At 36.3% G+C, this 15,764-nt stretch overlaps 6 protein-coding genes across 6 annotated transcripts; 4 read left to right on the forward strand and 2 right to left on the reverse strand.

Annotated features, from left to right (window-relative positions):
* Positions 1 to 740: 740 nt before the first annotated feature.
* Positions 741 to 1,677, forward strand: L201_005958 (uncharacterized protein; the record flags this gene model as incomplete). Its single annotated transcript, XM_066221684.1, has 4 exons — positions 741 to 896; positions 988 to 1,131; positions 1,204 to 1,277; positions 1,377 to 1,677. The coding sequence occupies 4 exons, from the start codon at positions 741 to 743 to the stop codon at positions 1,675 to 1,677; spliced, it is 675 nt and encodes a 224-aa protein (XP_066077781.1).
* A 3,442-nt stretch (positions 1,678 to 5,119) lies between these two features.
* On the forward strand, positions 5,120 to 7,456 carry L201_005959 (uncharacterized protein; the record flags this gene model as incomplete). The annotated part of the gene is made up of 3 exons (XM_066221685.1): positions 5,120 to 5,454; positions 5,665 to 6,503; positions 6,627 to 7,456. The coding sequence occupies 3 exons, from the start codon at positions 5,120 to 5,122 to the stop codon at positions 7,454 to 7,456; spliced, it is 2,004 nt and encodes a 667-aa protein (XP_066077782.1).
* Positions 7,457 to 8,777: 1,321 nt separating this feature from the next.
* L201_005960 (uncharacterized protein) lies at positions 8,778 to 10,436 on the reverse strand (the record flags this gene model as incomplete). Its single annotated transcript, XM_066221686.1, has 5 exons — positions 8,778 to 9,251; positions 9,410 to 9,658; positions 9,752 to 9,851; positions 9,918 to 10,021; positions 10,107 to 10,436. The coding sequence occupies 5 exons, from the start codon at positions 10,434 to 10,436 to the stop codon at positions 8,778 to 8,780; spliced, it is 1,257 nt and encodes a 418-aa protein (XP_066077783.1).
* A 384-nt stretch (positions 10,437 to 10,820) lies between these two features.
* Positions 10,821 to 11,087, forward strand: L201_005961 (uncharacterized protein; the record flags this gene model as incomplete). The annotated part of the gene is made up of 1 exon (XM_066221687.1): positions 10,821 to 11,087. The coding sequence occupies one exon, from the start codon at positions 10,821 to 10,823 to the stop codon at positions 11,085 to 11,087; it is 267 nt and encodes an 88-aa protein (XP_066077784.1).
* A 326-nt stretch (positions 11,088 to 11,413) lies between these two features.
* Positions 11,414 to 12,288, reverse strand: L201_005962 (uncharacterized protein; the record flags this gene model as incomplete). The annotated part of the gene is made up of 5 exons (XM_066221688.1): positions 11,414 to 11,456; positions 11,616 to 11,698; positions 11,830 to 11,836; positions 11,913 to 12,066; positions 12,165 to 12,288. The coding sequence occupies 5 exons, from the start codon at positions 12,286 to 12,288 to the stop codon at positions 11,414 to 11,416; spliced, it is 411 nt and encodes a 136-aa protein (XP_066077785.1).
* Positions 12,289 to 12,712: 424 nt separating this feature from the next.
* Positions 12,713 to 14,891, forward strand: L201_005963 (transcription elongation factor S-II; the record flags this gene model as incomplete). The annotated part of the gene is made up of 10 exons (XM_066221689.1): positions 12,713 to 12,781; positions 12,871 to 12,933; positions 13,026 to 13,224; positions 13,322 to 13,636; positions 13,763 to 13,852; positions 13,989 to 14,098; positions 14,276 to 14,455; positions 14,596 to 14,606; positions 14,779 to 14,785; positions 14,862 to 14,891. 10 exons carry the CDS (start codon positions 12,713 to 12,715, stop codon positions 14,889 to 14,891), a joined length of 1,074 nt encoding a protein of 357 aa, XP_066077786.1.
* Between the last annotated feature and the right edge of the window lie 873 nt (positions 14,892 to 15,764).

Consider the following 15,764-nt stretch of genomic DNA (forward strand, 5'->3'; position numbering starts at 1 on the left):
CGCATGCAACCGAAAGACAAAGGCACAATGTTGAGGCACAAAAGATAGGAACAAACCTTCAATATCACAATCAATGTCTAAAACAAGATAACGACTCTTTATCTATTATACCGATGGACGGCCATTCCTGTGCCTGTATTGTCCATTGGTGTAAAGGGATAGTATACAAGCTTATCGGATAAGCAAACTGATATCATATACAAGAACCTTAAACTGCCAAACTACCGATACTTTCACAGTGATCTACAGGAACTCATTTATCGGACGACAGACTGTTCGGCTCTATAATTTTCCAAAATCGTTTGTGAATGTGGAAACTGGTCAACTGGAAGTAACGATTGTCCCACTATCAATCGAATATATCGTCAAACAACGCTGCAATCTTATCTTTCATGTAACTCTAAAATGACTGACGTACGGTGTATCATGCACCGGAGGAAGAGATGTTTTAGTATAGTAACGCTACGACGAAAATTTCCAACTATCAATTGGAACCTCAGTAAATAATTGACAGCTGACTTTAATTGGATACTACTTCACATTTTATCGTCACACTTAAAGATAGACACTTCTATATCTCAATGTACACATCGAGTTGATTGACAAAAGCAGATTTGCGCGAAGTCAGGTATAAATACCGTGTCAGAAAGAGATCAATCTGATAGCGTCCTTCTTATCTCCTCAGAGAACTAATTTCCTACTTATTTCAACCCAATCGTATAACTTTTCAAATACTCAACATGTTCTTCTATACGAGCCTGATCATTCTCTCATCCTTTGTCTGTAAACAAGTTTCAGCTTATACGTTTATAGGTTGTACAGATACATTCAACTTTAAACCTCAACCTAATGATACAGCTGTTCATTATGCTGGTGGAACTTCATCAGGCTGCGCTGTAAGTTGCCATTCATGACTAGATACTGAATTTCTCCCGACGATACCTTGCTAATCCTCAGTCTTTTACTCTGTCCCTCCTTTATCACTAGTCATACTGTGCCACCTTCGATAAAGCATATTTTTATAATCAATATAATACAGGTAAATGTTATTGTTCAAATGCATCACCTAAACCATCACAATATACCTATAGTTCATCTGAATTGGGTGGATGTGAAGGAGATAACTATGAAGTGAGTAGATCAATATCTGTCCAAATCAATCATAAATCAAGATCTTCATTGAGAATAGAATCCAAAAACTAGATATACGCTATGAAAGATCCTATAAAATCAGCCAAATTAGAAGGATGTTTCGCATCAATCACTACTACTACACAGTGAGTATCAGTGATTGCTATTTGTTGAATGTTTTGGTGAGCAATGAATTGAGAACTAAATTGACTAATGGCATCTCAATTCATCGTATGATACTGTAGATATTCAAGTAACAATGTAAAATCCGTTGAATCATGTTTTTCATCTTGTCCTACATCCAAATCAATTTTGTTTTTCCCTAATTCCGATACAAATTCATTCGATTGTAAATGCGACTCAAACTCAATTATCGATACTTCAAACGGTGGAATGGCAACCTGTGGTCAATATACTTGGTTTGCTTACTCAAGAACGTCTCAATCACCAAACAAAAGATCAAATGAGAAAAGAAGATTTCCAAAACAAATCGCATTCAATAAAGATGAAGAAGAAGAAAATTGTGAGGAAGAATCTGCCAAATGACTGTTGTTTCGTTGTTTCTGTAATTGCTTGATGTTCTTTCTATATTTTTTAATAGCCTCTTTCTAGTACCGTTATTGATTTTCTGTGTCCTCGTCATGTTATCATAGTCTGTAGCTCAATTCTGTATTAAGTATATATTCTCATACTGTATTTCAATCACATACAAAGCAAGAAAAAAAAAAGTCATGTATCGCTATTGGGTTTCGTCAACGCGAACAAAAATATGTACTGAACATAGTCAGATGCCACATTCGATGGTACGCAGTGATATGACACTGCTGCCTATTCTCAAATTATCACTGTCTCTTTACATCATTCAAATGAGACCCTTCAAACTTACTTACTCACAATGTTCTTATAAAGGATGACCCCCCTTTATTTCGACAGAACAATCCTGAAGCTATTGATGGAGGCCGAAGGGCGTTGGGTACTGATGCTGATCACGCCATAAGCATACATCTGCTCATCACAAAAATGGCGAAGTAATGTATTCTACATTTTACCTCTCCCTCAAATACGTGCGAAATTATCTGGAATGTTGTTTTGATTGACTGATGTCTGATAATTTCGGCGATGATGCCTTTCGGACAAACAATCAGCTATGCAAAAAAAACGTTTTTCTGATAGTAGTTTGAAACGTCTGTGTACATTATTACTTGTACCCCACCTGATGGTACCTGAAAAGCCGTGGCATTATAAAAAATTCCCACTCCCATTTTAGATGAAACACGCTATGATCTCTTGAAATCCTAATTTTATCATGGGTTCAAAAGAAGGAGAAAGCACGGATCAATTCGGAAAGGGTTAAAGTTGATTTGATTCCAGCTTGTTATCTTTTACCATGTACGGTGGGTATGCACGAGAGTAATAGACATGACAATTATAGCCAGATTGGACTCTCGGTCCAACAGTATCGATGACGCTTTACATCCTTCGTTTGTACACTGGAATAACCATCCAACAAACCGAATGAACACTTAACTTCATATTGTAATAAGATGACCGATTGTACCGAAGACTTGGTACATCTCCTAGCATTGGAAACACAGATTTACTTGCACGTGCAAGGGTTCTCATCATTTTTTTATTGTGCTCACTAATGTATGATTCGGAATCATTCGATCATTGCTCTCGGTCAAAGCCTGGTTCAAGATTGTAATGCTAAAACGAAATTAGGGTAGTTTAAACCCTTTTTGATCGGCGCTTTGACACTTGAAACGCCCCATGTCAGGTTGATAGCTGATGACTCATAAACATGAGGCTTCTTGCCTGTAGAGTTGACTTTATCGGTCGGGCAGCTGATGGGCAGAAATATCTTAATTATCCACCATGATATCACTGTATGTAGCATGTGGTATTATCATAGATCTGCTCGGCTGATCTGGTCGAAAACGCCACTGGTGATATATGAATTCGCTCTTCTCAGACCGAGATAGACATTTCGTCACTACGAGTTGGTCGGACTGGGATGAATGTACTATCATACTCTATGAGAAGAAATCACAGTCTCGCTTTTTGTTTGAACGCTCAACGAGACGTCTCACTAGTCTCGATTGCTAATTGTACTGGACACTTAACACTCACAATAATCAGATCGCCACCTAATCGAGCGCAGTCCAGCACTCGCTGTACCATAATTTCGGAGGTATTCATAATTAAGTTAAAGGAGTTAAAGAACGTCATCCCCGCCTTTGGTATCAATCTGATACACTGGTGAAACCCCTTATTTTAGGTACCTTATTTGGGTGGTCGGTGCTTCGCCGACAATACTGTAAATTACGAGTTCGGCGTCAACCGAACTTACGAAGTTCGCGTTTGATCACGCACCAGTAGTGGATTGAACACTTCAGTAGCTATTCGCCCTGTTCACCGAATATTTCAACCGTGCTTTTCTTTCTTTCTCCTTATTACTTGCACTTGCTTTTCTTCTATATTCCTATTCTCCAAATCCACATTCATAGCCAAATTCGCGAAAGGGCAAAAAAAGAAGCTAAAATCATCACTGATGGGGGCTTGAAGTGTTTTACGCCATACCATCAAATTTCCATCATTCAACTTACAGTAAACTCCTTTCGATAATCGATCCATCAATAAGATTTTGATCCGTTCAATAGATACCCGGACCGAAGTAACCCAATCAACATTTCCAAAGGGATACCTAGCTTTCTTATCCTGATGATGTCGTGGTCTTCCCCATACTATGCACGGAGGAAGAAGAATGAACGCTCAGTCATTACAGTCATGGGGTAAATACAGCTCAGCTAAGCTAAGCCAGAAAATACGCAAACGGCGAGCTTGGTCGGATGAAAACCCGTTTACACCGTAACGAATCGCGTCAAAGTTGGGAATCAAATTATGAAACGACACTTCAACACCTATTCAACTTGACTTGTACATCAAATATTCTCCGAGAAATTAGGAAAATATACTATACATATTTATAGTATATTGATGTAACTTACTAACGTTTGACTAACTAATTGTATGTTTACTGGATGTGCATACAGAATAACAATCTTTCTTGAACTTACTTAAAACACAGACGTTTGTTTTACACATCCTCTTCAAAATTGTTTTTTATACTTTTCTCTTCAACACAATCAAACAATAAACTAAATACACACATACAGTATTAGAAACCTGAGTTGACTTGACTATACTCGTACTCATATCGTATCTCTCTCCAGGTCCTCATTGGAAAACATAACGAAAGGTACTCTCTCTCGGTTCATATTCCGATAAACGCTATTTAGGTAAACTAATAAGCTAAAAACCCAAATCAAGAAGACATTGCTTCGCCACCCCCTCTTTTCACAATCAAACAATCAATCAATCACCCACCCACTTGGTCAAAGTCTTATCTTTTCCTCTGGAATTCTACATGATCAAGAAAGGTCTATCATTAATTAATAGATCGCCTGAGATTACAAGACAATACGAAACGTTTTTTATTCATATATTAGATATCTAGGATTTTTGATGATATAAGAACCAAAGAAAATCAAAGGATCAATTGAAATCAGATTCCTTTTCCCCCCTCAAAAACAAACTTTTGTTTCCTCTTTTCAACTCTTTACCAAACAATCTGATCAACTTCATCGCTTTTTCTTTTCCCAAATCACACACATCTATATACACATAATTAATTCATTTATACTGTATATCTCTTTCCCATATATACACCGCCGGTACTTTGAAACGTGATTGTTTTTTCTATCTACGTTATCACTATCTACATACTACTTGCTATATACCATCGCCTCCCCCTTCTTTGACACAAAACCCCCTTTATACACTGTTTGTGTAGATATATTTTGTTGGAGCCATATACTTGGTATATGATTTAGACGTGATGTTTACATTACCTTCAACTCCATCTCTGAAATCAAGACAGACAAATTGGTCCTCGGTAAGATATAATAACACGCCAACATCGAACACAATGCCCACAACAACAACAACTTCAAATTCTTTGATTCAACCAATTGATATTGAACTTGAAATTGATCCACAATTAACACAATCACAATCACAATCAGTTGATTCTCCTCCGTCATCAAATTCGAAATATTTACGTCCAAATCAAAATATTTCACAACCGCCATCTTCATCACCTTTTGGTAATCATCAAAGAATATTTTCAACTTCTCCTCCACCCTCATTGGAAAGGAATTTACATACAAGTCCAATGCAACCTCCTTATCCAAATACACCTTCACCACAATCGTACGGTTTGACTGGTACAGTTATCGTGAACGAACATCCGTCCATCATGCAGTGAGTATCTCTTTCGTCTCATCGATCAATCAATCAATCACAATCCTTCCTCATTGTTCAGATCATCACGTCTACGTCAAGACGCGTCATGCAAGCAGATCAACCATCAATCATTTATCTGAGTCGCACAAACCGACATAACCCTTAAGATCCCCTCATTATTGAAAAAGTGACGCAAGCTGACTGTACTTTTGATCATTTTCTCGTCAGATCTCAAAGTAGCATGTCAGAATGTGGTTCTCAATCTGACGTCTTCATGTCTCAAGCTTTACCTAAAAACCCTAAACCTATATTACGCCCTTCTATGTCACAAAACAATATTCATAATACACCATCACCTTCTTCATGGCCAAGAAGAATTATGACGACTGGATCTGTACCACCACCACCTACATTCCCTATGGATGATCGGATAAATGGTAGTATGGTACGACAACAAAGTGTACCTTCTATTGCGCCCGCTGTCAACTTTTCGGCCTCGACTTCTTCGGCTGTATCCGAGAACAATAACACTTCTACTAGTCAAGGTATCCCTATTGTTCATGGTCATCAATCACAGTCTAGTCACCATCAACACGAGGCTAACACACCTTATCTATCGACATCAGTATCAAGTACTTCATCTGTTGGTTCTCATTTGAACTCACTTTCCCACATTTCCGCTCATCCTCATCTTTATCCCCAACAACATCAACCACAAACATACTATAATCATCCTCAAGAGGAATCTCATTACCCTTCTTCATACGACGGTTATCCTTCCTCAACATCATCACCCTGGCAACAACCAATGTCAACTATCATTCCTCATCACCAACAACAACAGCCGCAACAACAACAACAACAACAATCACCTTATCATTGGGGTATGCATCACATGGCTATACCTCAAAAGCAAGATGAGCCTATTTTAGCTCCAGGTGAACTTCCTGCCCCAAGGCCTCCGATGTCTTACGCTGCACTCATCGGTGAAGCTTTATTACTTGCTCCTCCTCCTCATCAATTATATGTATCTGAAATTTCTGATTCAATCAAAAAGAGATATCCCTGTAAGTTGATCATATCTTTCCCATCAATCTCTACAACACACACATACATTCTTTTGGCTTTGACTACAGTATCCGACCTCCGTTACCTTACAAATAAGTCGGGCTGACGAGATATTTCCTTAGACTACCGACAAAACCCAACCAAGATCTACAACGGTGTTCGACATCAAACTTCAATGTGTAAAGCATTTGTTAAACTTCCTCGACCATTCGGTGACCAATCCGGTGGCGCTAGAAAATGGGCTATTCGAGCAGGTTGTGAAGGTTGGTTTGCCGGTGGCGGTTACCATCCACCATCTTCAAGTGCAGCTACAAGTAAACCACCAAAAATCGGAGGTAAAGCTAAAGCTACAGCAAGATCTAAACATCTTATAATCGGTACAGCATCTGAAGATAGAAAATCAAGGGGTATATTTGGTGGTGCTTATCCTGATTCTGGATCATCTGGTGAAGGCCCTTCATCTGGTCCAGCTTATGATGGTACTTCAAGACCTTTGATGCCTTACCCTACATACGGCAATCAACAGCCTCTTTCAAACACCAATTATGGTGCACCTGCTCCGCCACCACCATCAAATCAACATTTACCACCTGGATATCACTATGTACCTATCCAACCTGCACATGGCCATCCTCAACCCACTCAACCAATCTATGTACCTGTTTGGGGTCCATACGCTACTCCACAACCTCAACATCAACAAGGTTATCCACAACCACAACAACATGTACAAAGTTATCCTCAACCTTCACAATCACCTGAAGATTCTACTTGGAGTAGAGGTATGAATCACAGTAACAACGGTAATATCGATACTCAATCGAATGATGGATCAGTTTACGATGAGGTTAAATTGATGCCACAACCTGTTGGAGGTTCACCTGCTCCTTCACATCACTCAATAAGCAGATCTATCCATAGTTCTCATGGCGCATCGCCTGAAACTATGTAAATCCACTGGTTCAAGATTTGTTATGTGGTCTCATCTCAACATTTATCTTTATCTTACAAAATATCTATTTTTGCCAATAACACACATACTTGTATCTGGTCTTAATAAGTCAAACGAATTATACACGACTATTCACGAATACAATCAGAATTAGCAGTTTTCTCCTATTTTTCCCATTTCAATCAAGTGTATACAGTAATCTATCTATTGGTTTTCCGGTTTCTGTTCTCTTTTCGTTTCTTCTTGACCTCATTCCCTTTCTTGTCATTCGCTTTCGTTTTCGTCATTCCGTTTGTCTATATGGAAGATACTCAAATTCATATAATTATAAATATGAACCCAATCTAATCTCCGGCAGATTATAAATCTGTATATATATACCTTTTCATTATTTTGGATACCGTTCTTGTGATTCTTATACCCTACTCTAGTTTATCCTATTTCATACCCAGTTCGTCCTTTACCATAAGTAGATTTTGTGTTAGTTGAACATATGTATCAGTTTATCTGTTTTGCTTCAACTTGTTTTGCATTACACAATATTCTGATGTCCACAATCGGCTACCTGAATATTTCACGTACGGTCTTGCTTGTCGGCGACCGATCGAACACATTAATTTATTAGTCATAGGCTATCTTCTCATCAATCCCTTCGGCCAGACTGATAAAGCAAGAAGGACGCTCAGGCCTATCGGGAACATTTATAAGACATTTCGGGAAAATTGAGTTTTTCCATTTCTCATTCACATGTCCATGTTTGAAATCTAGCCCCACAACGAATAAAGCGGAGACGGATGTTGAAGAGAGATCAAAGCATAATGAATGAATGTAATCGAGCTACGACATTAGCAAGGAACCTTTCTGAACTCTGATCAATTAAGTGGAACTGGATGAAACATTAAAAGTGAAGATAAAAAACGAGATAGTAGTAGGTGATCAAAGCGATACTTTTACAACAAATACATCCGATAAGATAGTTACAAACTAAAAAATGACATTCCCGAAACTGTTATTTTCGCACTGTTCACCCACGACAAGATGTAATGACGGTCACGTTGAACTAAATTCATGTTCTCTAAGTAAATGTACTAGGAATATTCTTGAAACAGTTACTTATGGATGGATGGCGCTTTAAGCCATGTTCGATCATTCAGCTATTGATGTTAATTCCGTCCAACCAATCTAATCCTGAATGATAGTCATGTGAATTCCAAGTCTTGATGGGATACCATCCGATTTTTACCGAAACAGATGGCATTGTGCATGTTACCGTCCAATATCCATATCCAACTTCATATCCGCCAATAAAATGCATAATTGATTACCCCACCCTAGGTCTTTTATTCGTTGGTTCATCATCGTCGTCTTCATCATCTAATGGATCTTGCCATACACCTTGATCTGATATTCTTGGTTCAGGACTTAATCCAGGTGACCTACTTGGACTTTGGATTCTTCCTCTTGTTGGTGGGATAGCTTCTTGTTCTTGTTCTTCTTCATCTTCATCTGGCCAATCTGGACTACCAGTATCATCTACAATTTCTATTTCTTCATCATTATGGCTATCTCTACCGTTACGTCCATTCTTCTTCCTTGTATCGGAATCAACTGCAATGAAAGCTCTACTTTCTTTCTGACCAATATCTATAGTACCTTTAGATTTACCTTCTTTCCTTAATCCACCAACTAGGAATGGTTTATTGAATGCATCAACTAAAGAAGTTACTTTTGCTGCGCCTAACCCTTTTACATTTGAAAGTACTTTTGAAGGTTGTTTCGATATATTTTTAAAGGACTAGTAGGAAAGCATTTTTAATAATGGGAATCAGCTTGAATTGTTCCTTTATAAGTATCATAAACAAGCTCTAATGTTTCAGATATTGTATATATCTTTGTCGAAGAATAGATAAACAAATTCTATGTGATTACGGTATGATAGAGACGGGAACTTACACCAAATTGAGAAGCTAAATTATCAGAATCAGTTTTATTTATTTTTCTACCTGATGTTAAAACATGTTGTAATTGATCTTGATAAACTTGATGTACTTTTTCTTTTAAAGAATCTGAAGATTTATTTTCAAAAGATTTAAAACATGTTAAATATTGTCCAATTTCTTCATTTGACCATGCGATAAAAATTGTATATTCATTTATTATTGCTATTTTATTAATTTCTCTTAATGATTGTTGATGTTCATTCTGAAATCAAAATCAAAATCAGTTTCATACATTCGTAATAAAGAAAAGTGAGTCAATAGACTATTCAATTAATATAGCGTAACTCAAACTCACAACATCACATAAAACCAATATTATCCTTAAATTATAACTGCCTTTCATCTTTTCAATTCTTTGATGTATATATTCAGGATGTAATCGATGGTATTTGAGACTATGACGGAAATTAATATCTAAGCATGCTAGGTATTGGTGTCTTTAGTAATGATTGAATGCTCACCTCAAAAACAATACACCATTATGTGCACCGACTTGATAATCCGCTACTATATCACCAATTTCTACACCTACATTCTTTATTGACCCTAATACTGGATTCCGCCGCTGTTAGCGAGTAAGAAAGATTCAATCAGCGTTGTTTAGTGTTTTCTAAGTCGCTGAATCATCTCAAAACTGATCATATACCCACCTGCACAGAATTGTAAATTATACTGTTTTTACTCGCTGCGGGTCTATTAATGGGTCTAGTTGAAGGACCAGTTTGACCCGATACATTGGTGTTTGTCGTCGGATTAGACCCATTATTGGCAATACTTGAAGGTCCAGGTAAAGAAGGTATGGGAGGCTGACCACCTGATGCATTCCTCAATGATGAACCCGAGGCTACGTGTTTGGAAGAAGGGGAGTTAACTTGAGGAGGTTGGTTTTGTGATTTGAGTAAAGATGATGCTGATTGAAAGCCCGTTGTCGGAGGAGGAGGGGGCATCGTACCTGGACTTGCTTCATTTGATTCTGACATCTTGAAATGAGAGTGTGTGTTTGAGACTCCTTTGCATCATGAAGTTTCATACATAGTATGCTTTATTTCAGCTTGAAATCATTGTGATTTGTATTGTCTATGCGATCATTTTGTCAGTCATGACGATCCTCCACTTCCTGGAGAGCACTTTCCCACGGAGTACAGCGGGCTGAGCTTCACCCATGCCTCTCGTCCGGTCGAGAATGCTATTGATCACCCTACGTTATAACCTACCTCTAATTACGACAGAATCGACAGACATCCTGAGTTACTTAACATCCTTACAGACAATCTATTTGACCTGATTTGAGAGGAAGACAAAGCAAGGTCTTGATATTCATAACCACAATAAGCTCAAAGTACTGGAAAAATCGACAATTTAAAATGGCTAAAACATATTTACTTTCCCGAACATTAGATCCAATTTTAGGTATATTTACAGGTTTACTGGCATTCCACCTGAACGAAACCAATCCTAGATCTGCACCAATACCAGGACATACATTAAGAGAATTGATAGCGTGGAAATGGAATGAAAATAAAGAATTAAGACAGATTAGAGATAGAGAAGATGAAAATAACAACGATTGGGAAAGGGTTACTAGAGAATTAGGTGTTGGTAGTAATGTTGAAAGTACTGAAAAGAAATAGGATGTAATAACAATTGTAAGTTGTTACTATTGATATTACTTATGATCATTAATTTCAAGTCAGATCAAAACAAAAGACTCACCATTCTGAATTTAGATACATTCTTCATCAGCCAAAGGTTATTTTACTACCGGCTTCACCAATCCATCCCAAAATAAACAGGCAGAATTGCATGTTAGATGTGCCATATCATTCTCAAGGCAAAGAACCGGAAATCGACAGGTTATTCCAAATCAAATTAAATAAAATCAAATAACGTTGTATCAACTAGTAGCATAAACCCAATGACAAAATGCATATATGTATAAATTCTCATAATGTATATTCTATTCTCTAACCCTTACACCGTTTTGTATCTTTGGTCCCCATCTATATGTTTCATAGTATGTTACGGATGCAGATCAAGAGTGAGTGTAAAGCAGATCAAAGTGAGAATAGACCGATAGGGGAAGGAAAGGCGAATATAGGCAACATGATTAGCATGATGAATATAGTCTATACTAATCAAACTTCAGATCTTAGACTCACCCTCTGATCTTCTTTGGTGGTCTAGGTGGTTTGATGAAAGTTGATGGAGCTGAACCTTGAGAATATCTTGAAAAGGCCCAAAGCTATATAATGCGAAATCGGGTTGAATTAGCACTTCAAATTTTGATGCCATCATAATCTTATTCTGAATAGAGCTTGATCATTGTCCTTTTATCGGTGTATACAATACATGATTAAAGAGAAGATAACGTACGAGATATCTAAATCATCAAATTTTATATTAATTAGCTCTTACACGATATTATAAATCGATTTACGCTTGATCAAAAAACTCACCTTCTTTCTTTTACTGATAATCCAACATCATATAATTTAACACTTCTCATCCATAATTCATTTAATTTATCCCATGATTCAGCATGAGATTCTAATTTCGTATCTGCATTTCTACCTATTAAAGTGAGTAATGATTGTGGTGTAGGTGTTTCGGCTTATTGAACAGAACAAACAACATGATTAATTTAGTTAAAGCTTCTTTATAATGCATAAAACGTTTGTATTGAATGATTCAAAGAATTTGAGACTTACCTGATGCACGTAAAGGTGCCTTTTGCATTAATTTAGTAGAAGAAGATAATAATGCCTTTTGTTGTTGATTTAAAACGGTAGAAGGTAATTTCGATGATGATGCTCGTAAAGATGACAAAAACATTTTGATTTAAGTTTCTGGGTTTTTTACGAAGAATGTATCTTTCTGATCTGGCTCTTTAGCTAGTAGGAGATTCTTTTAATGGACAGTCAAGTGTAATGTATCCAAAAAATTGCAATATCAATGCAAAAAGTCAAGTTGAAAAGGATGCTCTAACATATATATTTCGACTTTTCCTTGTGAATTCTGCTCTTACGTAATAAATTCCGGTCATTCGATATTTTGATGTTCGTGATCTTTATTATGGTGTTTACAAAAACCATTTCATTATTATCTTGAATATTCCTCCTCTTCTTACCTATCTCAAGTACACGACGAGCTCGTGATCGATCACCTCTGTCGTTATACAAATATCAGTATTCTCAAGTCAAAAGAACGAACTCAATCCGATTGAAAACAATAAGCTTTGTTGGGTAAACTTGCAAAGATGGACGCGGCTACTTTAACAGGATTAGTGAAGGAATTGAATACCGCGAATGGGGATGGCAAGACAGATGTAAGCTGAACAAGTTTGGATCGGGTTGTAACTTTTGAAGCATGACAAAAAGCTTATCAAGTGTTCATTGCCCTTTTAATTAATGATAGGAAGTTGTTCGAATACTGAAAAAGCTTAAAACGGAAGTAGAACCTTCAGAAGATTTACTTAGAGTATGTCATGTTTGCTATTCTTGTTCTCTCGTCTAAATAACTATAGCTTCTTTATATGAAATACTAAATATCACAAATTTCCGACTGCCTAGTCATCAAAAGCAGGTGTGGCAATTGGTAAATTACGTTCATCATCAACATCGACAATATCGAGTTTGGCTAAAGAAATCGTTAAATCATGGAGGGATGTTATTGAAGAAAATAAGAAGAAAAGGAAGAGAGATGATGGTGATGATGGTTCAAAACCTGTCAAGAAGGAAGATGGTAGTGCTAAACGTGTAAAAGCGGAAGGTGAGTTTTCCAGTATCATTAACTTTTTCGAAATTAAGCCAGAATCTATCTATATATATTCGATTGGACTAAATACGAGAATTTGTATCATTTTCAGCTGGATCATCAGCAAAAGCAACAACACCTTCAGTCGCTTCACCTATACCTAATTCAGTATCTACACCTGACACGAAAGAAGTGAAACAGGAGACCAATAACAAAAACAAATCACCTTCACCTAGTAATTCTTCTTCTGTTGAGCAACGTCAACCTTTATCAACTATAGATTCAAGTAGAACAACACCTAGAACATCAAAATCTGATGGTGTAGATAAATCATTAAAAGCTGATAATTCTGATGGTGCTTCTGATCCTGTAAGAGATAAATGTGTAGTAATGATTTATGATGCTTTGGCTTGTGATTCAACTGCACGTGAGTTCTTGTTTCTTTGTTTTTTTTTGGCTTTTTACATAATTCTTCCTTCAAATAAGATTGAATTAACACAAGAGAGGTTGTGCTGATAAAGATGATTAACACTCGCGTTTTTGGATTTTATAGAGAATAAAATTTTGATAGAAAGAGCTATGGGAATAGAAAAGTATGCTCATAAATCAACCAATTATTCTACTGGTAATGATTATCGAGGGAGTAAGTTTACGATTTCAATTTTTGGATCATGAAAAACGGCGTTGATTATCTGTTACTATTATTGTTATTTTATGGTATAATTGTGGAAATTGATTAAAAATTTACTTGCTTTGCTAATTATTGTTTATTTCCACAGAAATGCGATCACTTTTCTTAAATCTAAAAGATAAAGGTAATCCAGCATTAAGAAATGAAATTGTTTTAGGTTATATAAGTACAGAAAAAGTTGCTAATATGTCAAAAGATGTAAGTTATCTTTTTTCTTTTTCTTTTTTTAACTGTTTTCTTATTTTTTTCTTTTCCTTTACCCTCGAATTAATACAATTTCTAATTTTGAATTTGAAGAAGAACATTAAGCTAATATGTTGTTATATTAATCAATTCGCAATTTTGCAATTGTAATTTTATTACAATACACAATAGGAAATGGCATCAGAATCAGTTAGAGCATTAAATGAAAAAATCGCATCAGATAATTTATTTAAAGCAAAAGCAGTTGGTGAAACTCAAGCTGAAACAGATGCTTTCAAATGTGGTAGATGTCAACAAAGAAAATGTACTTATTATCAAATGCAAACTAGATCTGCTGATGAACCTATGACAGTGAGTTACTGTCTCGACATGATTTCTTCTATATCACACAGACCCATCCGACGTGATTTCCACTACGAGATCGAAATAAATCTAAAGGTACACTACTAATTTCAATCATTTTTATGATATTTTTCTTTTCCCCTTTCCAGACTTTCGTAACGTGAGTTTCCCACTATCTGATGAACACGATCTTAGTCAATCATAAGTATACTGGTAAAGAATAGATTCACTAATTGTTGTATCATGCTCTCTTCTTCTTCTTCTTCTCCCCCTCCTCACATATATGTACCCTTTATCATACAATATTGTTATTCGTTAATTGCGGTAAACAGATGTACAGTAAGTCTCATTCTCCTCATTAAAATCACTGTTTGGAATAAAGTTGACTTACAATACCATGTTTTACTTTGAACAGAACTGTGGAAACAGATGGAAATTCAGTTAAGAGGAATATTTGTGATATTATTCTTCTAAAAAACAAGGTTTATGTTTAGAGTGTTTTGGAGATACATCATCCAATGAGATAAAGAAGGCAAGATGAGTTAAGATGGTCAGTTCGCGAATACAATGTTAGTTGAAAAGAAGGGGTGCTGTTATGACAAGTTAGGTCGTTTTCTTTGTGTTAGGGATCCCAGAGTATGTAGTAAAGAACAGAAGTTATTTGTATGAAAACAATATCATATATATGTGTTGTGGTTGTGTTGTTATCAAAGTATGAAGTATGAAAAGAACAACTGGGCCAATGATCACTTGTAATGTAAATGAGGAATAAGGATAGTGAAGAGTGTATATAGAGCAATAAGAGCTATATATATGCTCTATTCGTCTTATCGCATTTTCTTTTGTTTTACGATATATTGCTCTTTTTCACGATATACTGCTGTTTTTCTAAGCAACTTTCTTGGATCAGAATGCTACCGGTCTTCATCATTCTAACTATTTATGCATTTCTTGTCTGTATCTATTCATTTTGCGTATATCGTGTTACTTCTTACGTACTTACATCCTTTTTATTTTGACTTTTCACTTATTTGCCTCTTTGCCTTTTCTTGGTATATATATGTATATATGAAATTCTACATTCTACTATATTTAGAACGCCTTTCTCGTTGCTTTTACCAACCAATATCCTATCCTACCATGTTCTTTCGATCATTATTTGTCTTCTTTTTACATGTTCTACAGCTTCACGCTATCAAGGGGTATTTATCACATTTTCATTTCCAGGGGTATCACTTTCCTCCGCAACAATATTTTGTGATCATCTTTTCCCCCTTGTCTAAAGGTATACATCAATAGGTTTTATTCCTTCATTATC

This window comes from Kwoniella dendrophila, chromosome 8 (genome assembly GCF_036810415.1).
Source record: "Kwoniella dendrophila CBS 6074 chromosome 8, complete sequence".
NCBI classification, from domain to species: Eukaryota; Fungi; Basidiomycota; class Tremellomycetes; order Tremellales; family Cryptococcaceae; genus Kwoniella; species Kwoniella dendrophila.